The sequence below is a fragment of the Rissa tridactyla genome, chromosome Z, assembly GCF_028500815.1.
Source record: "Rissa tridactyla isolate bRisTri1 chromosome Z, bRisTri1.patW.cur.20221130, whole genome shotgun sequence".
Taxonomy (NCBI): domain Eukaryota; kingdom Metazoa; phylum Chordata; class Aves; order Charadriiformes; family Laridae; genus Rissa; species Rissa tridactyla.
In genome coordinates, this window is record NC_071497.1 from 55,764,431 (window position 1) to 55,789,898 (window position 25,468).

The 25,468-nt window shown below is 39.7% G+C and overlaps 1 protein-coding gene across 7 annotated transcripts in view; it reads right to left on the bottom strand.

Annotated features, from left to right (window-relative positions):
* The window catches only part of KDM4C (lysine demethylase 4C), a 273,236-nt gene that overhangs the window by 39,513 nt on the left and 208,255 nt on the right, over window positions 1-25,468 (bottom strand). For 4 of the 7 annotated variants that reach the window (XM_054186217.1, XM_054186211.1, XM_054186212.1 and 1 more), the window contains one exon: window positions 3,689-3,751. The exons of the other annotated variants lie outside the window; for them this stretch is intronic. In XM_054186217.1, the coding sequence (XP_054042192.1) occupies window positions 3,689-3,751 (63 nt within the window). The remainder of the gene's footprint in view (window positions 1-3,688; window positions 3,752-25,468) is intronic. 7 annotated transcript variants of the gene reach the window in all.

Here is a 25,468-nt window from a genome sequence, read left to right on the forward strand (position 1 = left end):
AACACTGGAACAGGCTTCCTAGAGAGGTGGCCAATGCCCCAAGCCTGACAGAGTTTAAGAGGTATTTGGACAATGCCCATCTCATTTGTGTTCTTTGCCTCTCAAGCTATCACCATGCACCTCCAAAAAGCGTTTGGCTGCCATCCTCCTTTTTATCATCTGATTACCTACTTATAAATAGCAAGATCTCTGCAAAAAGGTGTCTCTTTCCCAGGCTGAAAACACCTCATTTCTCCAGTCTCCCCACACACACCCCATGCTCCAGCCCTGAATGTCTCAGCGGCCTTTCATTGGACTTGCTCTTGTATGTCAAGATCTTTCTTGTAACAGGGAAACCAGGTGCAGTCTTACAGAAGCCAAATAAAAGGGATGGATGGATCAATTCCATGGGCCTGCTGGCTGTAGTCTGACAGATCAAGCCCAGGATGCAGTTGGCCCTCTTTGCTGCAAAGGCATACCACTGATTCATGTTTAACAACTTCTCCATCATGATCCCCAAGTCCTTTTCTGCAAAGCCAATCGTGATAAATTCTAGTGGTAAACATTGTATTATTCAGATTTCAAAAGAGACAGATCCCCAACTAAAACAAATCATTACTTCACATAGTTAGCAAATTCTAAATGTCTTCTCTAACTCAGAAAAGTCCTTAAAAGACAATGAATAGAGAACTTTCAGAGACTGCACGGCCATTTCAGGCTCCACTCTGTCATGAGTTGTCATTTAATGCAAAGTACTGCTTTGAAAAGTAATATCATTATTTATACTTAGTACAGAGGGATCACTGTTTCTGTATAATTTATTTTATAGTAATTTCATTATAATACTTCATATGAATACATAAAAACACATAGAGAGAATTTAACATTTTAATAAGGGAGCAGTTGAAATTAGAATGTTGAGATGAAGCACTGAAAGGATTATATTCTTAGCAATATCCTGCAAGCAATTTACTGAAATAAAAAATGCAAAGACAGTCTTTACCAAAATAAAGGTACCACCACCTCTTACCTAATAAATTCTCTATCCTTCTGAGAATGGCTAGTCGGTAAGGGAATATCAACAAACTAAGAAGTTATTTCTACACACACACCCAAAGAAAATACAATTACTAAAGAGACAATCATATAGCATTTAAGACATGCACGTTCAAATGTTTAGAAACAAGAATCTTGTCAAGCTCAAACAGAAACCTCTGACAACAATACGAGCACACATATCAAAATTTCATCTACCTACTAGCATGACAGTAATGTGCTGCTTTGTGTCTTAAAGGATTAGAAAATCGGAATGGACTTCAGTATATGTCCCCTGGGCAAGAAGGGGACATGGCCAATTATGTAGGTGAATGCACTTTGCCTCTGGGAAGGAAAATGTTGTGCTGGTGAAGTACACTGAATGAGGACACAGCTGCTTGTCAAGTTGTTCTCTGTTGAAGGGAAGCTATTGTGGACAGAATACACTATTAGAAAAGAAGGATAAGTAAAACTGTTTAGTGTGGTTATGCCACTGGCCAGGAACCACCTGGCACCTCTACAGTACATTGAGCAAATGTGAGTCATGCTATTTCCAGGTGCTAACAGTAGCATATAAACAACTGAGTAAGTCAAAACTGGAAATAAAGGGCTATTCCAGGGTGGAGGGTATGGGGTATTTTTTGTTTGTTTTGGGGTTGGCTTTTTGGTTGTGGGGTTTTTGTTGTGTGTTTTGTTGTGGTTTTTTTTAATTTTAGGAAGGGGTCAAGGCACACAGAATTTAAACATGCTCTGCATTACAGAAAGTTTTCTGTCAGTTCTGAAAAGCTTGGGGGACTGCACAGCTTACAAAGAAAAGATTATTTCTGAAGCTTTCAGCCAAAAGTCAAAATCTATTTTTCAGCAGAGCTGATGTTAACATTATACCTAACCAGAAAATAGTGTCATTTGAACAGGCAAAAGTGATAAGGCAGTGCAGAAAATTTATGACATTCTTTAAGACATATTAAAATGTATTAAGTATAAGAAGTTTAAAAAATTCCACAATCTAAGAAGTTTAAAAAATTCCACAATCTAAAATGAATCAGTTTGTAGTATCTCAGAAACAGTAAGTTATTTCTAAATGTTTCCCTCATTTCGAAGTCCCGTACTAACATCACTAAGTAAACATTTAAAATCATCTGATCCCACTGCAGAAGAGGGTAAGCGGTGTTTTGAAGTAGTTAGCCATGATAAAAATTTGCAAAACCATTGCTCCCTCTAAATTGAAACATATTAGCTATTAACACACTTACTGGTTAAAATGGTTGTCGGCAAAAATGCAGAAGCAAAAACTGAAATTATGTTTGAAATGAGGTTTTTTTCCTCCATCTTTTTTTTTCCTGTTGCTTTCCCTCAAAAGATTAAAAAAAAAATAGAACAATACGATGGCTTTATCTTGGGCAGGTAGGCAAATGACCCTTGGCTTGAAAAAATCTCACAAAGTATCATCTTTCTTGCATAAACCTAAAAGTATGTGAATGTCAGCACAGTTGCAAAGCATTCCAAGTTTGCCATGGAAACAACATTCTTATTTCAAAATAATACGACTGCTCACTGTGGACTATTGGCATGAAAGCTCCCAATCCAAGCTCATTGACAGCTTGTGGAGTGGACAGATGAGGCATGGAAAATATTTTAAATTAGTTCATTTATCTTGCTCAGACATGGGAAGAGACTGAAAATTTTTCATGTTTATAGAAAAAAGCAGAGGGAGAGAGAGAAAGAAAAAGGGGGAAGAAGGAGAAGAGGGAAAGGGGAGGCAGTAAAGGCAAGTAAAGAAGGAGAGGAAAGGAAGAAAAAGGTGAAAAGGGGGGTGAAAGTAGGAAAAAGGGGGAAGGGGAAAGAGGGGGAAGGAGGAGAGGGCGGGGAACGGGAGGAAAGTTTTGGAAAAGGGGAAGACAGAGGCTTTTTATATAAATTATTACCAATTAAGCTAAATTTCACACACAATGCATTTTTTGTTCATTAGACAACTTACACCCCAACACTAGCTAAACTTGCAAATGGTTTTATGTGGTTCTGACCTTATCTTCGTAGTTTTCAGAAAATAAGCACTGTTTTTTATTACTGCATTAAACACGTGCAGATTTAAATTGTTTTGTCCTAAGGACTCAGATTATAGACATTTTTCAAACATGAGGCATAATTCCCCTCACATAGCTCAGAAATTATGCCATACACATTCAAGATGAAGAATACAACAGATTAAGTATTTAGTTAATGCAGAGTGCCTCATTGCCATGGAAGTCACTGGTGCCCAAGACGTAGGAAGGGAGATGGCTCAAAGGACAGAGTAATGTACTGCAAGTCATTGTTCCTGAGATTCCAACAGCTCCTAAGAATATGGTTCTGACAAATTTAAACAGAGATAGGTTTCCTCCTCCTGCTCTGAGCTTAGATCACTCTATGGTTACGCCTAGAAAGGCAGCTTAGTACTGTATGAAACTCATATGAGGACTAAACATACCTGACACATACACGTCACACTGCCGTGAGAAGCTCACATGGGAATCTTGCCACAAATCATGGAGTGTATGGAAATTTACACAGGAGCACAGAATTCTTTTCCATCAGAATAACGAGCAAACATTACAAAGGTCTGTAATTGCTGATTGCTTCTGCAGTATCAGTTCAAATTGCATATAGAGAGAGGCTTTGAATCTTATTTACTTACTGGAATGTAAGATATCATTCCAAAAGCAAATGGAAAAATGAAACAATACAGTTCAAAGAGGATCTGAATAAAAAGAAATATGTCTTAGTTATTTTCAACAGAATTACCACCTATGAATAACATATAATTATGTTTTGTACAGCTGTTTCCTATATGCAACTCAAATTTCCCTTCATATGGAAATATATATGTTTAATTTTTATATTTTTAATGTATTCAGTGTGTCTTCCTCTTTACCCAGCTTTTCAGGCACAGTGATTAGGCTTGAAGGAGGTTAGACTTTTCCTCACATCTTTATCTCAGACATTTTTCATTTTCTAATTTCCCGCTCTGGGAAGTGCTTCACATCGTTGATGGACACGTAATTGATTTGTTTAACGTTAGTATTTAGCAAGGACTGCTACTGAAGGACAAGCTGTACTCTCTCCCACTGTAATGCCCAGTCCAATAAAACCAAAAAGAAACCAATAAAAAGAAAAATTTTAAAAGTCTATTTTACCTACCAAACACTGTATCAGCAACAATACGTAGCAAAGTACAAAAGCCCAATATTTAAAAAGTCAAAGAACAGGAAGAACACCTAGCATATAGTTTCACTTTTGATACCAATTTTCAAAACTTCTTTTTGACTAGTTAGACTTCTGTAAGATATTCTTTCTCTCCACACAGTGCATCCAACTCTTGTGTTAATGGACCATTAAAAGATGCTTCATTGTGTCTTAATGGCATAATACATTATAAAAGTCAGGTGAAGGAAGGAATTACACCTCTCAATCTAAAGACATGTCATATAAAAGGCCATAGCTGATATTTCCAGAAAGAAATATAACAACAATTTGCTAACATAGCACTGCCAAGTTATCAGTGATTTTTTGAAAACTTGTCTATCATAGAAAAGATTTTTCAAAACTTGTCCAGAATTCAATTAAACCATTTATTAAACTATAATCTGACTTGAACTTCTGACACTTATTTGAATATGTCATTCATATGTCTAAGCATCCTGACAAATTATTGCAGCAAATGAGTATAATATTTCAAAGTATAATTTACTTGCTTTAGCTCCTAAATACCCTTTTAATGACCCAGTAGATCTATATGTGATCTCTAAAATAATTTCTAAATGCTTATGCAGGAACTGAGATAGCACACAAAAGATTCTACATGCCATACACTGTCCATTTGTTACACACAGCATAGCGTTTCAGCATCAGAGACAGGAATGGGTATTTGGGTCTCTGAAGTCTCACAGTACAGTACAGCTAATAGAGTGGTACGGAGGCACTCACAATATCCAAGCTTTCTGGGTAACTGTGAATCATTAATATACTTATTTACACACATCTTTGCTATATTAAGACTAATTTCTGTCTGTTGGGGGCACATATAATAATAATCTACCTATACAGTGCACTTGGCTCACCACCCTTAGGACAGCATCCCGTCCCTTTCTGAGTAAGCTCACCATGACCTGAGATCGAACACTGAGCATCTGTGTCCCACAGAAAAAAAAAAATAAAAAATCAGCAAAAGTGAAGAAAGCCTCTCTGATTCTTGGGAATCACTGTAGTTCGGTCAAGTTTGCAGATGATGTAACTGTTACTTCCCCACACCACATTGATAGAGTAGACATAATCTCCAGAAGGATGGTTCACCTTTCATTTACAACCTTATTACAAATAGCAGCTTCGATGGTGAGGAGGCCACATTAGTAAATCACAATTTAAAACACTTGGGTTTTAATTTTTGACAGAACTAGTTCTAGCAGCATAACAAAGGAAAGTATCATAGAATCATAGAATGGTTGGGTTGGAAGGAACCTTAAAGATCATCTAGTTCCAACCCCCCTGCCATGGGCAGGGACACCAACCACTAGACCAGGCTGCTCAAACCCCCATCCAGCCTGGCCTTGAACACTTCCAGGGATGGGGCATCCACAGCTTCTCTGGGCACCCTGTTCCAGTGTCTCACCACATCCACAGTAAAGAATTTCTCCCTAATATCTAATCTAAATCTAGAAGTTGAAAAAGGGAAGTGACACAGAATCTTTGTTATATTTAGGATTTGAAGTATATGTTTTACTACTTTCATCACTTTACTGAGAAATACTTATTTTTTTACTTCACTCTTTTTACTTCATTACTGTACTCATTTTCTTAGTTATCGTTAATAACCGTGTTTTAAGTTTTCAGGAAGTTTGCCCGGAGAAACAGATAGTGGAAGATCACATTAAGTTCTCAGAGATATTTATCAGTAAGTCAGAAAAAGGCTAAGACCACGGGATAAGAAAAACCATTTTCTCTTAAAGTGAAATTTTTACAAATTTTATTATATTCATATTGATTCTTTAAAATAGTAATCCTTTGTTCCTTTGATGCAAATTCTCAGTAAAAGTGGAAACTCTTGTCAATTACCTCCTCGTCCTTTTGCCCTGGAGATACTGGATATAAAGCACTGTGTGATCTAGAGCTGAAAATGAATGATGACTAAGTGGTGATGAGTCTAGCTATCAGCAATCACACAAACATCTAGATTGAACAAAATTACTTCACTGAAAATTTTTGTGGAGTCCTAAAAAGTGCATTCTGGGATCATGGTGATCTGCACAAAACCAGTTGAGATTTCTTGTTAACCTCAACGACCACGGCTGACACCACATTTTCACTGCCAGAAATCATGACTCTCTATGAACTATCATGATTTACTCTATGACACTTTGTGAGACTAGTCTGTATCAGTTTGATTAGCTTTGTTTTATTGCAGTGAAAATGGATGAAAGAAATCTCCATCCAAATAGCATTCTCACAAGCTATTTACATATATTTACTACAGTACACTTTGCACAATGAACTGATGGAGTTTACAAAGTGGTTTGCAAATGAGTTCCACAGACTTCTTTCATTTTGTTTAACAGACTTCTGAAAGAATACATGTAAGGTCACGATGCTCACTGTGGTAACTTCCAGACACGTTCCTTGGCTAATTTTTAGCTGTAATCTACCGTTTTCATTTACTGAGGTCATCTCAACCTGAATCTGTTTCACTCTATGAGCAGAGACCGAACGCTTTTTAGCTTTGAGAGGATCCTTGCTTTCATTCAAGATTCCTCTCTCAACCATTACTTTTCCACCAACTATCAACAGCAATATGAGAAAAACTAGTAATCATCTTTTGACTTAATGACTTTACTCTGTAATTTGTCAGAGACACAAAAATCTCACAAGTATTGGTTGAAGAAAAAGCGAAAATTCAAGTAAAACATCTCTAGGAACTTTTAAATCCAGAATAAGTGATATTTTTCTATGTTACATGATCGTATTTTTAAACAAACAACATGGTCCTCTGATTTTTCAAGACAAAGTATTATAAATATGACTGCATATGTGCTGCAATCTTCTATCTATCTTTTATGTAAAAGTTAACAGTTTTGTCAACTTATTTGTCCTTAGCTGCATTTTTCGTAACTGATTTTCTATACTTTCCTTCAAATATACTCCCTAAAGCCTATCAAAAGATGGTAGGATGCATAATAGAATGAATTACTGAAGCTGTGTACTCGATGACTACCATCCAGACTAGTAAAGAAGTTGCAAATATCCAATCAGGTATTCTCATTTAAACTGGTATGCCACATGGTTAACAGAAAGCAAGCAATTAAAGCCTGCTTGGTACAAGAAGCAGTCAATAGTGAGAAAATACTGTGGTGTGAGGGAGGTGGATATGTATGCACTGTGTTTGTTTATGCAACGTTCAGTATAATTTAATAAAGTCTGTTCTGAGTGTTTAGGTAATTTCTATGCATGGTCAAGTTAGTTCGTAAGTCTAATAGTCTTCCCATGCTGTGTGGATTTTGCAGTATTAACTACCAGCAGACCGAGGACAGAGACTCAAAAGGTGTAATAAAGAGATTATTGTGGTTCTTCTTACTGAAAAGAAGACAGTATGTATTTCAGTGCTCTCACTAAAGCCATTTAAATTTAAATACTGTAGAAATGTCGCTTTTAGAATAAATATAGTTCATCATGCGTTGGCTGAGCATTATTTCCGTTCCTTGCTGTATGCTGGAGATAAATGATACTGCTTTTCCATGATTAGGTATAATTTCTCCATATTAATTTTTGCTGATTTTTCAATTCAGCAAGTATGAGAAAAAACTAACATGTAGGAAATACATCCAGTACAACTGTATATAATTTTTATAGCAGGAATTAAGAAAGAAGGCTTTCTCACTGCAAAACCCAGAAGTAATCAACAATATTGATTTTAAATACATTTTGGGGTGCTTATCCTCTTATTTTTCCAAGTTGCATGAGGAAGGAAGTGCACTGAATTACACGCCACTAAGTTTTCACTCAGTATGAAGAAACTCTTCATACCTGGTTTAGCATTCAGGCACATTTACTGTAGTGGAATGAGAGTGGTCACCTAGTAGGAGAAGAGGATTTGTTCAAGAAAAGGAATATGCTTTACCAAATACTTTTGGAAGGTGCAGTAGGCAGAAGAGAGGTCCCCAAATGCAACTTGGAGGGCTGATTACTGGCTCCGTCTCAGGCAAAGTACATGGCACAGGTACCCTGCCTGGATGTTCCAACAAGCGACAAAGCGGCAGCTGCCTTTCATCAGCCTGGCAAGTGTTAGAGCAGGCATGTGAACTGTGAGTCTTGAAACACGACTTTGTGCACCTGCAGTGCCTCCTGACTTTTCCAATATGAGTATTTCAAGGAATTAACCCAACACATCAGAAACCTGACCCAGGACACTTGAGTTTGGCACAACCCAAAGATCTTCACCAGGGCAGGGTGCCCACCACAACATATGTTATTTTACTGCTAAGATCTCATGAGGTTTCTTCTGCTTATGCTGACACTGCCTTAGCACTAATAATTAGTTTGTAAGGCAAATTACTTAGACCATCATGTAATCATCATGTACAATCTGAAACACTTGGTTTTGCCACAGTTTGCTTTAAATCACATAGCAGGATAAAATATTTTTTTAAAAAAAGGGCCCACACGGAAAACCACCACAAGCTTGTTTGAAGTGTGGGCTTCAAACAAGAGCAACCATAATTTTTACTTTCAAGTTACTGTCAATATGCAGATACAATGATAACTGATGATTAATATGACAATGAGTGTGGTAATGAGTAACTTTACCTGTGCTTTAAGCTTAGGACAAAGTCAAAGATACTGAACAATAAGATCAAAATTATCAGATAAAAAAGGATAACTATGTCAAATTCCTTCCTCAAAGATGCTTATCAGTGGTACAGACCCCAGAGGTCTTCAGGAAGTTCTCCAAGATAAAAATTCAGTTTTCAGGTCCCTACAGACTTGTGCATTGACAAAAAAGAATCTCTATGTTTTAACCAATAACTCAAGAATGTAAAGAGCCACCTACTCATATCACCAAAAGGTTGTTAATTAGAGAATCTGAAAATGCATACTCACCTACCTTCTACCAATCTGTTTTCATCTGCAATATGTCCATATTCTTTGCAATTGTAATACAGAACCCCAGGTGTCCATCTTTAACACAGTGAGACATTGCATCTGCTCAAATGCATAATGCTGTTTTCTGCCACAATGAATTTCTATCAAAACAGCTTCTTGTGAAAACAGAATGCTTTCAACAGAATACTGAAATAAAAGAAAGATGCTGCTTTTGCTTTAGCCAGAATGAGAATATTTTAAGTAACTATTATGTGTTTTTATATGTCTCTCTCAATTTGTTGTCTTCATTAATGAATGGCAAATTTCATAGCCATTTTTTTTCCATATTAGAAAAATATTTTCAAACTTCAACTAATGAAATATTCCTTTAAATCTCCACTGAAAATCAAAAAAGAGAATCAAAAAGTTCCTACATTTGGTAAACCGGTAGGTTTTTTAGACATAAATTCTGTAAATTTTCTATTCCATGGAGAGCAACTGAATGATGTCACTGATTGACAGACATAGCTTACTCAAAAAGAATGCAATGTCATAGAAATTAATTAATACAACCATATTTTAAAAGGATGGTATAGCTATTCCCTGGGGGCAAAAAGTACCCAACAATTCTGTTTTTCCTAGACCCTGTTTTCCCAACGATTTAGTACATGGGCCTGGACAGGGGATGTCACAAGTCCTCTTATAATCCACATTCACACAAGCCCTTCCAAAGCAAAGGAGGGGGCAGAAGTATTGCACATCCAGTTTTGTTCCAGATGATAAGCAGGTGCAGTTTGGAAGGATGCACTTATTCTCAGGTCTAGACATAGTCTGTGACAATTCAAGGGTCGTTTCACAGAGTCATAGAATGGTTCACGTTGAAAGGGACCTGAAAGATCACCTAGTTCTAACTCCCCTGCCATGGGCAGAGACACCAACCACTAGACCAGGCTGCTCAAAGCCCCATCCAGCCTGGCCTTGAACACTTCCAGGGAAGGGGCATCCACAACTTCTCTGGGCAACCTGTTCCACTGCCTCACCACCCTCACAGTAAAGACTTTCTTCCTAATATCCAATCTAAATCTCCTCTCTTTCAGTTTAAAACCGTTACGCCATGTCCTATCACTACACCCCCTGACAAAAAGTCCCTCCACATCCTTCCTGTAGGCCTCCTTCAGGTACTGGAAGGCTGCTATTAAGGTCTCCCCAGAGCCTTCTCTTCTCCAGGCTGAACAACCCCAGCTCTCTCAGCCTGTCCTCACAAGAGGGGTGCTCCAGCCCTCTGAGCATCTTTGTGGCCCTCCGCTGAACCCGTTCCAATGAGTCCCTGTTTCATTTATAGACGCCTGAGTACAATTCTTCCCAGTAACCAGAATTATTTTTCTAATATAAAATGGAATCTACAAATTATCTTTTGGTCTTGTCAACAATTTAAAACAGCATGTGTGCAGATATCCACGTGAGAAATTTTTAATGTTCATTAACAGCTGAGTGATCAGGTAAGGCCTGCAATGGGACAGCCTACTTCTTGATAAGATTTTCTGCAGCATGCGTTAGTGGTATAATATTTTAGAAAATAACAATGTCTGCTTCAGGTTCAACCATGCTCTTTTTTGCATACCCAAGAACGCGAAAAAAATTCACAACACCCAAAAGATTTTTAGTACTTTGCAAAATCTTTCCATTCATTAGAAAGAAATTAAGCCTGTGTTGGGTTTTACCACACCTACACAATCACATGGTAAGTGTTGTTACTGTTAGTTGGGCTGTAGCTATCTGGGATACACGTAACAGGGACACTTCACATATTTCTACTTGTGTTCTAGAAGAACTGCTGTTTCTTTAGTGTGTTTAGAAGTACATCAAGATTGCTAGTTCTGAAACATGAATTTGTACTGTTTCTCAGCCGAGAAATCAAGATAATTCCTCCATACTCCTCTTAGGAGGATTTACAACAAGGAAAGAACACACCTTTCATTTCCGAAGAACACTACTTGCTCTTATTTCCAGCTAAAGCAACTAACATCTAAAGCAATTACGAACAGTAATTCAGAAAACCTTCAGTTGTGATTTGCAAAGGTAAAGAAATATCTTGGCATTCAGTGGCAACAAACGATTCCACCCACACACATAATAGCTACACGTTCATACAGGTACAAACAACAAGATGTGTCAATTCAACGGTCAATGCCTGGAAGAGAAAGAGGCTTTTAATCTTTTCAGTACTGATCAGACAGAGCATCACTGAGGGGAAAATATTAAACTACTCCTACCTGTTGATTTGGTGTAGCATTTAGCTTAGCCAGGCAAAAACAGGGAAGGTGGTTTGGCTTAGGTAGGGAATCATTGCCCTACCTCCCTTGAGAGAGAGTTTCTAAGTTGCGTTCAAGGTCTTGTATATGCTTCAACTATGCTAGGGTTAGGGCATTTACTCCCACCAGCAAGCATACCACCAAGCTGGCACTCAGCAGAACAAGGTAAGTTACCAGTTACCTCAGGTTCACTACCCGAGGAAGAAAGGAAAAGGAGTGAGAAACTGCACCTCACCGAAAGAACTGAGAACTGAGTCATCGGATGTTCGTACAGGAAATAGAAAAGGACAGGATGGGCTCCTCAAAGGAGCAAGAGTGCTGCGGCCAGCATGTCACCACAGGAGATGCTGGGCTGAGAACACGCTAGTTGCTACAATGGAAGGAGCTTCAAGTGTTTATGTTACAGGGAGTCTAGTTCTCAGCTTTATGATGTTTCCTGCAGATTACACCTGTGAATCCTGGATGCATCCCAGCAGCATCTAACAAAACTTACTTCCCTAGCTTTCTTACAAAGGTGGGGCTCCATCCTCTGCTTCTGCTATTATTAGATAATAGCAATATAAAACCCAGCTCAGGGAAGGGAGATTTGCTTTCAAGGATGCAGCTAAATACTGTCATGGAAAAGTCCACAAAGAACTTGGGGCAGAAAGGCCTGACAACCAGGCAACTGGATGTTACCAATAATCATAAATAGATGCCAACAACCAAGTCTTAATTGATAGACTGCTTTGGTTGGGTTATTGGCTTGAAGCCCCCAAAATTTAACATGCGTTCTTCTATGTTAGAGGCAACTACTTCAGCTTCGCTTTAAGATTAGAGCTAGGATACTCTTATTCTAGTCATCCCTGTGAGGCCAGACATCTTATTTTACACCCCATGACAAGCTATTCCAGCACAACTCCCTTCCTGCTTCCACACTAGTTCCTTCCCTTGTCCTCTTCTTCCCTCCAAAAGATAAAAGAGAAGATTTACCTACAGTAAATTCTAATTTGTAAGAGGCATTAAGCATTAGACAAAACATAAGGCAGTTATGATACTGACATAACAGGTCTCTAATAAAATGCAAATTCCTCCCCTATTCGAATGTGCTCCAGTTTGAGAAGCAATGTTATTCAAAATCAGCTCTTCATTGATTTGAAGTTTATGCTACTGACTTCGTAGTGTGAATTTGAGGAAAGCAGACTTTTACGCCATTGTGTACCCCCACAACTTATTTTTCATGTTTGGATGGCCAGGTACTAGCAAAGCTGTTCCTAAGAATTTGTCCAATAGGCTAAACCAGAGGATTTTTCTGCTTTATAATTATAAAATGTATGGAATATATTTAGCTTACATAGATGTATCATTCTTAAAGAAATCCAATGGTATTTTCCCACAGGCCTATCTTTAAACACAATGTCTTAATTCCATTCTAAATTCAGGCTAATGTAGCACCATATAGGACAAGAAATCCATGTGGCTTAAGAGATCTCAGATTTATTAAATGAGGTAGTTTTTATGACTAGTGATTTTGACTTCATGCCCAAGTCCCTAATTAACACACTGTAAGAGAGCTAAGAGAGCCATATTTTCAATAACATTGTGATAATGAACAAAAGCAAAATTTATCCATCAATATAATCTATTTTTAAAGGACAGCTGTATTTGATGGCTTGAAAAACTAATCTACCTTTTTATTTTCTCACCACAAGTATGAAATTCAAAAGCTTCTTAAAAAAAGGAAGCATTTCACCATGGACAGTTTTGAAAAAAAGCTCACTGGCAACTGTTAGGAACAACAGCACAATAAAAATTCAGTAAGTATGTGAATGGAATATAAACCACATATAAAGGGGTTCAAGATCTCTGAAGTGCTAAATACTATTGTTTCGAAGTCCAGTGCTCCTACAAATTTTAGATCGTACATTTCTACTATCTGCATAAAGAAATAGGGACCAAGCAACTCTGAAAAAGAAGAGACAAGAAGATATGAGATTGTGCAAGTAAAATAAATGCAATATAGGGCAAATGGAAGACACCAACAAATAAACAGACAAGAAGGGGAAAAACCCAAGAAAACAAAAAGATGCTATGGATGAAACAGAACATACCACTACTGCTGCCAGGGAAAATAATGAAAAAGAAATATTGAAATTGAGTAACTGATATTCAATATTGAAAGGATTCATCTTTAAAACGCTATAAAAACATGGACAGGCAACATTTAGAAATGATGATTATGGAAGTGATGATATATATTCAGGAACTGACTAGCAACTTGTCTGCATTGTGGCGGACAGGTCGTTGTAACTTGCTTCTGCAAGGCCTTTCTGGCTCTATGGCATGAAGCTTCCTGCTGACCTTGTGTCATTTTGGCTGGAGTCCTTGTCTGTGCTGTAATAGCGAAAGTATAAGAAATTCATAGAAGTTTAAATGACTAACTGTCCTTTATGCCTTTCCCCACTCCAGACATAGCAGCTAAGCCTTTTGTCGAGAACATCTATACTCTGTTCCCCAGTATCTGGAATTCCTAATGATGGGCTAGTGCTAGTGCTCATCCAGACTTTTAAACTCTATAGAGGAAATACAGTTCAGACAAAGGTCTTTTAGCAGCCTGCTTACTTAACATCCACACAGTTTTTTGGTATTTTGAGATTCCAGGGTGTTCCTATCTGGTACGAAGAAGTCTGCAAGCTGAGAATCCAACCTCTCTTCAGGTCAAAATTTAGAAAGGTTATTCCTAACTGAAGCCAGATCAAATTGTTAGTAAAATAAAATACTCCTTTAAAATAACGTTTTCAGAATAATTTTGGTAATGCTCACAGGGCAGAGTGTTACAAGATGTATTTTGTGTAACATTTTGAAGGTGAATGCTCTGTGAGAAGTGTCAGTATTTTCAGTAACACCAATATTGACATCTGTTCTGTGTTTCATCCATGGTAGGTTCTTTCTGTCTTATTTGATACTATTCTTTTCCTGCTTATTTTCCTTCTATTCTGTTGGGTTACTTTACAATATAAACAATTAACAATTACATAAAGATGATAACACTGTACAAATAAGGAAATTCCACAGATTGCACTGTAATAATGAAGTGCGAAACACCGTTCTGTGACCGCTATTAAAATGCTGGTCCGTTGCTGGAAATACAGTCCACATCAAACAGAATTTTTTATTTGAAAAAAAGAATGATCAGCAAATCTTATTCTTCTAAATGAGTCAAAAATACATTAAAAAAAATGGAATAAAGAACATTTTGAAAATCTATCACCCGAGTTTAAAGAAAAGTGAGAAGTCAGCAGCCCCAGCTGTACAGAAGTCAATTTAGCCTTTTGTCCTCATCTGCTAATTGAAACTGCATGACATGATAATTCTCTTGGGGAATTATGAACTCTAAGGTACAAAAATTATCTACAGTGATACTACTTTTCCCTCATAGTTCAGTAAGATAGGTTGCACCGATTGCTGAAGCTGAAAAATTCTTCTGCATTATCTCTGCAGACTGCATATTCAATTCCATGGCAAAACCAAGAAATTTGCGGGATGCTCAAATTCAGGATTTCACACAATGGAAGAAAGCAGCCCAAACGTGGCAAGAACATCGAAGATTTTAGCATTATTGTGCAGATGATCAAAAAATAGAGAAGGGTTTTAGAATTATTCTGCAACATTCTTTTAAAGCCAAAACAACTATACCACACATCACATTCTGTTTCCTGGTTGGCTGTGAGGGACAGTCAGCTTTGCATTTGTGAGAATTACAGTTGTATTCAGTATTGATTTGTATCATTAAGGATAGCTTAGTTTTCTATAAAAAAAGGCATGCAATTCCTAAGAACCATTGTCTTAATTCCCAGCAAAGGCAACACAGCTATTATTCTACCAAATTTTACTTAATAAGTATCATCAAGGTTTTGAAGATTTCTGTGAGTTGCATCTCAAACACCCACATACTGCTCAGGTCACTACAACAGTCTGTACCACAACCGCCCTTTACATATCAGAAAACATATTCTGTTGGACTAACAGCCTGTGGCTGCTGCTTGGTATTAGAGTTTACTTCACCGTGTTTTTCAGTTTCAAATTATGACTTGAAATCCATTTTATTTTAGCAATAAGACAGAAGTTTTGAATAGACTACGTCTTCATTGGGTCTGATGACTACAGTGAAGCAGTAAGAGGCAATAGAAACTGAACTGTAGAATATAGTCAGTTCTGAGGAACTGATGTCCATACAGCTTTTGCGAGGTTCTCCTTCAGACTAGCTTGTCTGACCTCTGCATTTTTTCATTGTTTGTTACCAAATGTTTTATGTTTTCTGTAACATAAAACACATGTTCTCTTTTTTTCTTGGGTGGAATTTTAAGGATTGCAAGAACCTTAAGAATCTGGGAAAACTTTACTGTGCAAAACTGAAATATTTGCGAACAGCAATCTCCATTTATTAGAATAATAATCGTAATTTATGATAGGGGATATATATGAAGTAATGAATTGTAATAATGCTTTATCTTTAGCTTTGCATTCAGTCTGAAGACATAAAATAGCATAATGACACCAGCTTTCAAGAGTGTGAAGGAAACATAAGAAAAAAGAAATTCACAGGAAGCATGTAGACAAGCCAGGAATCTGAGCTTCCAATTTTAAAATGTATACCTAAACAATCTGAATTTACGTTTTGAAAACTCCTTTCTCACAAAATGCATATGAAAGTACTGCTGCCTTAAATAATTCATGTTGGCTACAGGATATACATTGTTGCAGTGCAGTGGGTTGACTTTGGCTGGCTACCAGACACCCACCCAGCTGCTCTCTCATCCCACCTCCTTAAAAAAACAGGGGAAAAAAGTAAGACAGAAAAGCTTGTGGGTCAAGGTAAAGACAGGGAAATAACTCACCAATTACAATCCAGCCAGTAAGTCAGCTTCACCGGGGGCTCAACTTAAACACCTCTATGCAAACGCATGTTGCACAGGGAATAAACAAGAGGAGTTAGGGACCTGTGCACACCTGCAGGGCTATGATCTCACTGGAATCAAGGAGGCATGGTGGGATGGCCCCTATGACTAGAGTGTTGGAAGAATACAGGCTTTTTAGGAAGGACAAGAAGGGGAGACAAGCAAGGGGTGTCGCCCTCTATGTCAATAACCAGCTGGAGTGCATGGAGCTCTGCCTGGGGAGAGCTGACCGAGAGCTGATAGGTCAGGATTAAAGGGAAGGTATGGACAGGTGACATTACAGTGGGGGTGTGCTACAGGCCACCCAACCAGGAAGAACAAGTGGAGGAGGCCCTCTATAGACAGATAGGAGCAGCCCCACATTCACAAGCCCTGACAACACAGCAAGGCATAAGCAATCCAGGAGGTTCCTGGAATGCATTGATGATAACTTCCTTCTCCTCATTGGCTCCTTTATCATTTGGAGAGGTACCATGCTGCACCTCATTCTCACCCACAAGGAGGGGCTGGTGGGGAATGTGAAGCTCAAGGGCTGCCTTGGCGGCAATGACCATGAGCTGGTGAAGTTCAAGATCCTCAGGGCAGCGCGGAGGGCGCACGGCAAGCTCACTACCCTGGACTTCACAACAGCAGACTTTGGCCTCTTCAGGGATCTGCTTGGTGGAGTACCATGGGATAAAGCCCTGGAGGGAAGAGGGGCCAAGAAAGTTGGTTAATACTGAAGGATCACCTCCTCCAAGCTCAGCAGCGAAGCATCCCAACGAAGATGAAGTCAGGCAAAAGCGCCAGGAGGCCTGCACGGATGAACAAGGAGCTCCTGGACAAACTCAAACACAAAAGGAAGCCCACAGAGGGTGGAAGCAAGGACAGGTAGCCTGGGAGGAATACAGAGAAATTCTCCGAGCAGCCAGGGATCAGGTTAGGAAAGCTAAAGCCCAGACAGAGTTAAAGCTGCTCAGGGACATCAAGGGCAAGAAGAAAAGCTTCTACAGATATGTCAATGATAAAAGGAAGACTCCGGAAAACGTGAGCCCTCTCCGGAAGGAAATGGGAGACCTGGTTACCTGGAATATGGAAAAGGCTGAGGTACTCTATGACTTTTTTGCCTCAGTCTTCACAAGCAAGTGCTCTAGCCACACTGCCCAAGTCACAAAAGGCAAAGGCAACAACTAGGAGAATGAAGAACCATCCACTGTAGGAGAAGATCAGGTTCAAGGACACCTGAGAAACCCGAAGGTGCACAAATCCGTGGGACCTGACAGGATGCGTCTGCGGGTCCTAAGGGAACCGGTGTATGAAGGTGCTAAGCCGCTATCCATGACATTTGAGAAGTTGTGGCAGTCCAGTGAAGTTCCCACTGGCTGGAAAAGGGGAAACATAACCCCATTTTTAAAAAGGGAAACAAGGAAGACCTGGGGAACTACCAGCTGGTCAGTCCCACCTCTGTGCCCAGCAAGATCATGGAGCAGATCCTCCTGGAAACTCTGCTAAGGCACATGGCAAATAAGGAGGTGATCAGTGACAGCCAACATGGCTTCACTAAGGGAAAATCGTGTCCGACAAATTGTGTCCTTCTACGACAGGGTTACAGCACTGGCACATAAGGGAAGAGCAATTGACATCATCTACCTGGACCTGTGCAAAGCTTTTGACAACATACCACATGACATCCTTATCTCTAAATTGGAGAGACATGGATTTGACTCAGTGGATAAGGAACTGGTTGGATGGTTACACTCAAGGAGTTGCGGTCAGTGGTTGATGTCCAAGTGGCAACCAGTGACAAGCAGCTTTCCTCAGGGTTCAGCACTGCAACTGGTGCTGTTTAACATCTTTGTCAGCAACACGGACAGTGGGATTGAATTCACCTTCAGCCAGTGTGCCAACACCACCAAGTTGTGTGGACTGGTTGACACGCTGTAGGGAAGGGATGCCATCCAGAGGGAACCAGACAGGCTTGAGATGTGGGCCCATGGAAACTTCATGATGTTCAACAAGAGCAACTGAAAAGGTCATGCATGTGGGCCGAGGCTATCCCAAGCACATCTACAGGCATTGACTGAGAGCAGCCCTGAGGAGAGGGACTTCAGAGTGTTGGTGAATGAGAAGCTCAACATGAGCTGGCAATGTCCGCTTGCAGCCCAGAAGGCCAACCGTATCCTGGGCTGCATCAAAAGAAACGTGGCCAGCAGGTCAAGGGAGGTGATTCTGGCCCTCTACTCCACTCTGCTGAAACTCCACCTGGAGCATTGCATCCAGCTGTGGGACTCCCAACATAAGAAGGACATGGATCAGTTGGAGCACGGCCAGAGGAGGGCCACGAAGATGATCAGAGGGCTGGAGCACCTCTCCTATGAAGACAGGCTGAAAGAGTTGGGGATGTTCAGCCTGGAGAAGAGAAGGCTCTGGGGAGACCTTATAGCGGCATTCCAGCACCTAAAGGGGGCCTACAGGAAAGATGGGGAGGGACTTCTTATTAGGGAGTGTAGTGACGGGATGAGGGGTAACAGTTTTAAACTGAAAGAGGGGAGATTTAGATGAGATATTAGGAAGAAATTCTTTACTGTGAGGGTGGTGAGACACTGGCACAGGTTGCCCAGAGAAGTTGTGGATGCCCCTTCCCTGGAAGTGTTCAAGACCAGGCCGGATCATAGAATCATAGAATGATTCGGGTTGGAAGGGACCTTAAAGATCATCTAGGTGCAACCCCCCTGCTGTGGGCAGGGACACCAACCACTAGACCAGGCTGCTCAAAGCCCCATCCAGCCTGGCCTTGGGGCTGGGGCTTTGAGGAACCTGGTCTAGTTGGTGGTGTCCCTGCCCATGGCAGGGGGATTGGAACTAGACAATCTTTAAGATCCCTTTCAACCCAAACCATTCTATGATATAGTCATGATAGTCTAAGCACATAAGCAACAGACATTTTAGAATCCTTAAAAATTTCTTTTTTCTTCAATAGACCAACATGTCTACTTAATTTTTAATAATGCACATTAAATATAATATTGTATTAACACTGTAACACAGTGTTAGTTGAGTTACAAAAGTTAATTACAGCCTTTCAGTTTTTTTACTGGTAATTTCATTATCATTGCTAAACCAAAAAACTGATATTGCCATAAACAAAACGTAGTACATACATGTCACTTGTGGTAAAATTTCCAGTCCTCTTTTTAAATCATTGGCTTGAAATATCTCATTGATAAGAAGAACTTAACTAAACTTCTCTCTTAGAAGACTATAAAGTACTCAGTTTTAATCTCACTCAGCCGTATATATTACACCTTTAATTTGCTGAACTGCAAGTACGGATGATACCTCTTGTAAGGGTACTCTTGCTGTAAAGAAGCAATGCACTTTATATCCTTCAATCCCAAATGAGCATGAATTAATATAGTTTCTTAGAGAACAAGCATTTTCAGGTTCTTCAGTAAAGAAGAATTAGTACTTTAAAAAATTTTATACTTGGTTTTACTAAGTATGAGGTCTCTCCAGGAAAGATTTCACAAAAAGCAGGGTAAAATTCTTTTGCCCCACCATATCTAAAAAGCTACCACTGCAGCTTTTGAGATGACAGACAACTGCAAATGTGTTATGTGTTGATTTAAGAAAAAATAATAATGGCAGACTCATTTTATTTCAGAACACTTAGAGGCTTTGGCATTAAATATGGGTCAAAAATCACTAAACATATCAATGAGTGACACTCATTAAAATAAATCACACAAAATGGAACTTGTATGATAACACGTTGTGACACTACTACTGCTTTCATAAATAAAGAATGAAAATTAAACTTTCATAGTAAAATATTTCACTAGGCTAGATTGCAAAGTTTGACATGGTCAATTCATCACTGCAGAAATCAGACAAAGCGCAGTCTGCTACAGTCAGGAAGCTCATTATTTCATTAAAATTGCACTGTATCTAGGACTCCAACATTCCTTTTATTAAAAATAATCACCAAGAAGTTGAATGGTAATTGTCAACCTCCTGCACTACAATTTTGTCTTCCATTTAAATGGAGGCTGAAAAGCAAAAAGTAGTCACTGTCAATAAAACTGCATTGGACTTACTGTGTACAGAAAGCAGATGGATAGATTCAAGGAATAGTTTACAATTTGTTCAGTAATTCAGAGAGACACAAATGCTCTAGAAAAACCTAAAGAACATTTTTCAACTGACTTTTTACAATCAAAACTAAAACTACAGGAAGGGTCAGTTTTAATTAATGTTCTGAATTAAAAACGGGATGGAAAGTAACTTCCCGGGTTTTTGAGCCCAGCCCTTCATTCTGAGAAGCAATCAGCATGACGGGATCACTTTCACAAACTCTGCAAGCTCTAGCACAACACCACTGGGCCTCTCAGCACACTTTATTCCCATTGGAAGACTGCTCAAGATGGGCAGAAATCTCCTTGTCCTTTACAGCCTAAATTTCATTACAGTATATATTTATACTGTCAGAGTTTTATGCTTCTAAAGAGCAGCACTGCTCTTTAGCATCAACAATTTAAAGTTTTTATACGGCTACATTTTCTTTTACTATTTTGTAAATTTTTCTCTGCATTGAAACATTACATTGTATTTAAAAAGTTTTAAAGGAAGGCTCAAAATTTAAATAAGTCATTTCCAAGTTACTACAATACAGAATTTGATCTTGCTGATACGAAATAAGTTCAAATTATCACTTTATTTTTTGGGTTTCAAGTTGTGTCAATTTTAGACAAGAGAGTTTTTTGAAATCTTGAAAATCTTTAAGAGACAAAAAACCTTCCTTTCCATATTCTTTTAATGCAAAACCTCTCAAATACTACATCAAATCCCACTACAGTAAAAACAGGATGACGGAAGAACAGAAGTACGGGGAAAAAATAGAAGCATGTAAAGATTGTTTTTCCTGATCTAGATAGCGTGTCCCGCATTCAATCCAGTCTACATTCCACTGCAGATCTGAATCTGCAGTGGAATTTCTCCTGGCCGGCTGAAGGCTTCCACAGAGATCAAACAAATTGGCACAGAGAGACCGAACAGCACATGAAAGTGCCACTCAGAACGAGCATGAGACAGAGATTCTTATGAACTTTATGCCATTAGAAATTGGCCACAAAGGAGCTGTTCTACCAGGTAATTTTGCTACATCTAAGCCTAAAGCTCTAACCCTGTACTGCCGATTAGCCTGACCCAGGTGCAGGACCCTGCACTGGGCCTTGTTGAACTTCATGAAGTTCACATGGGCCCACTTCTTGAGCCTGTCCAAGTCCATCTGCCAAATGGCACCCTGTCCCTCAGGCATGTAAACTGCACCGCTCAGCTTGGTGTCATCTGCGAATCTGCTGAGAGTGCACTCAATCCCTCTGTGCATGTCATCAATGAAGATATCGAACAGTACTAGTCCCAGTACGGACCCCTGAGGGACACCACTTGTCACCGATCTGGACAGAGAGCTGCTGACCACTACTCTCTGGATGTGACCATCTAACCAGTTCCTCATCCACTGAACAGTCCACCCATCAAATCCATATCTCTCCAATTCAGAGAAAATGATGTTGTGGGGGACTGTGTCAAAAGCTTATTCTTACCCACAGGCTTTCAACCTACTTGTGGCTATCCCTCAGAGACAGCTCTTCACACTCTATCCATTTCTTGATGTAGAGGGCTACATCTCCAGCCCTCCTTCCTCACCTGTCCCTTCTGAACAGAGTGTAGCCATTGGTAGGAGCACTTCAGTCATGGGATTCCTCCAACCAAGTTTCAGTAATGGCAACTAAATTGCAGCTTTCTAACAGCACTGTGGCTTCTAACGCCTCCTGTTTATTGCCCATGCTGTGTGCATTGGTGTAGAGGCACTTAAGTTGGGCTGTCAGCCATGTCACCTTTTTAGAGGAGCACACCTTAATTCCTTTGAGGTATTCCACCAATGTTCCTCTGTTGGCTCCTATGACCTCAGGAGCCCCTGGCTTATCTCTGTAAGACTTCAAGTGTGCTCCAGCGTACTCAGCACATCCCAGAGAAACAGGCTGATGGCCCTTCACCAGCACTCCGTCCCTCTAACCTTGGTGTGTCGTCCCATAGCTTTTCATGGGCAGGCCTGATATTATCCCCTTCCCCCTTCAAGTCTAGCTAGTTTAAAGCTCTGTCAATCAGCTGTGCTAGCTCGTGAGCAAAGATCTTCCTCCCTCTTTGACAAAGGTAAACGCCATCTGATGTCAGCAGGCCTGGTGCCGTGTAGACCTTCCCATTATTGAAAAACCCAAAGCTGTGGCAGTGACACCAGCCACAGAGCCATGTATTAATAGACTGGGTCCATCTGTTTTTCCATTATCACTGCCTGCAACTGGTAGGAGAAAGGAAGATATTAGCTGTGCTCCTGAAGTCTCTTTTGACTGTCCTTAGACTATGTGTTGCAGTTTCATTGCCACCCACATGGAAGAGCATAACGGGTAATAGCCTGAGGGCTGTACCAGGTTAGGACGTTTCCTAGTGATGTCCTTAACCCAGGCTCAAGGGAGGCAGCAGACTTCCTTAAGAGAAGGGTCTGTCCAGCATATTGGACCCTCCATTCCCCTCAGAAAGGAGTCACCTACAACTATAACCTGTCTTTTCTTCCTTGTGGAGGTGGTTGTGATATGGTGTGTAGGCCTTTCTGACATCGGCAACACCTCTGGTGTGGACGGGCCATCATCCACATCATCAATTGACTGACCTTCCACATCCAGAGCCTCATACCTGTTGTACAGAGGCATCCGGGAAGGCAAGGAGGGGGTTTGCCTGCCACCCCGAGTGCAGACTTGGCTCCATTCACTCCTTCCCTTTCAGTTACTGCCTTCTGCCTGGTGGGGGGAGGATACAGGATCCCCTTGATCTTGTGTTTTTCCTGGTGGTTCTTACTGTTTCTATCTCAGGGAGGGCAGAGCATGGTTCCACCAGTCTCTCTCTTTCTCGGACACCCTGATGCTCCTTAACTTTTCTCCTTCCTCTTGTAGCTCTGCCACCACGCTGAGCAGATCACCAGACCTCACACACCTTTTCTCACTACTGCCTCATTACCAGTGAAAGGCCATGGCACTCCCTGCAGCCTGAGACCTGGGTGGATGCATGTTTTTGTCAGAGCTCTGTCTGGGCGGCCACATCCATTCTGGTGAGTGCAGAGAACAGTCTTCTGCCAGGTGGACACCATAGCTAAGCTTCTTCTGGAAGGGTGATGATCACCAATTGAACTGACCTTTTGAGCTGGTAGAGTGACGATGCCCTTCCATGCAAACTGGCGCACCAGACCCTGGTTGCTCCAACTCCCCAGGCTGCTTTGTATAGGTGTGGAGGTGGCCATGGTTCCTCTGGCAACACCCAGGCCTTGTCAGCACATCCTGTGAGAGCTGCTGGCTCCTGGCGGGTCTCTCTGCCACCCTGGTTCCCTGCCTCAGGAAACCCCACTGTGCGCCAGGATCTGCCGTTCCCATGTGGACAAGCTCTGGAGCAGCTTGCTTCAACAACTGACTTACCAAACACTGTAATAAGATTTTTTTTTTATCAAAACCCACAAACTATCACTTTCTTTATATACTGTCTTTCCCTTTTCAAGCGTTGCTCAAAATCTGCCATTTAGCAGATATTTGAAAAATCTGAAGCTTTGTGTTTAGATAAGAAGCAATTTCGTTGCAAATTACAGAATCCATGTAATTCACCAAAAGCTCTAAGTTCTGTATTCCAAACCTTCCCCAACAAGTTGCAACCTGCTATGGAGAATTGTACATTCACATTCCTAATTATTTTAGAATAAAGATATACCAAGGAATTGCAATACAGAAATTTATATGCTTTATAACCTTTCCACAAAATAAATAAATACAACTGTTTACACCTATAATACAGCAACAGCACCTATAATAAAAGCTGAATTTGAGAAGATTTTTACTGCCACTCTAATTTTAAAAATACTAAAGCAGAATATTTGTAGTTCACACTGGTGAAGTTAGTCTTGATACACTTTCATTTACATATTTTAGAGTCTTATTCAATACCCTCATTCTTAAAATTTCTCTGTATTAGATTGCCTTGTTTAGCGGTGTGAATTCCTTCTTCACCGTTAAATATCTGGGTCTATAAACTCTGTATTTGTTCTATTTAGCAATCTCCTCTTTTTCAGTATTTAAAGGATCTCAGGATTATTCAATGCAATAATCTGACCTTCCAATCAAATCTTAAGTAGAGCAGGGAAGTTCTAAATCCATAACAAATGCTATCCCTAAGAAATCAAAATGACACAAATAAGTTTCTATGAAATAGAAATCAGTGACACAGAAATACAATAAAAAACATTTCTAGGATGACTTTTCGCCAGTGTACCCTGCCATTTTGACATTTTCTAAATTAAATACATCAACCTTCTAACGATAAAGAAACAAAACAAAAGCAGAATTAAAACTTTCTCAATTTTCTAAATTTTTAAAAGCTTGAAAAAGAAATGAACCCAAGTTTTAACTGAAACTAAATATTTTAGCTTGCTTTAATGCTCTGTGCAAATTTTAAAAATCATTCCATATTTCCATACAGCACTACAATTTTTCATATTATAAAGCATCTATACAGCTCTAAAAAAATCCCAGATGTCTAATAAAGCTTCCTATCCTCAGTCAAAGCATTAATCAAAAAAACATTAAGTGAGCTGTTGGTAAGCTCTCAAACACGTCTGGAAGTGTAGTGTGATCATTCCTCCTTCTTTAAACTGGTCCCTACAGAATAACTACACAAATTTAAGGTCTTCTCACTCAAAGTTCTTCACTGACTAGGGGTCAGCGGAGGGAAGGGTCAGTTCGGCTCAGCTGCATAAACCTAAGCACAGTGGAAATTTCCACAACAAAATTGATAGCACAGAAGACAGCTTTTAGAGGACCAGCTTAAGACTGGAACAAATTCACTCAAGAACCAAGGGTCACCTACTATCTTAACCACTTTCCACTCCCAGGGCACAGCATGTACTATCAACATTTCTTCCCCAGACTGATTTGATATAAACAACCTGGAATGCCTGCACTTAAAAATTAAAAAGGAAGAAAATACACTGTAAAAAATAGCTACAACAACACACTCAGAATTGTC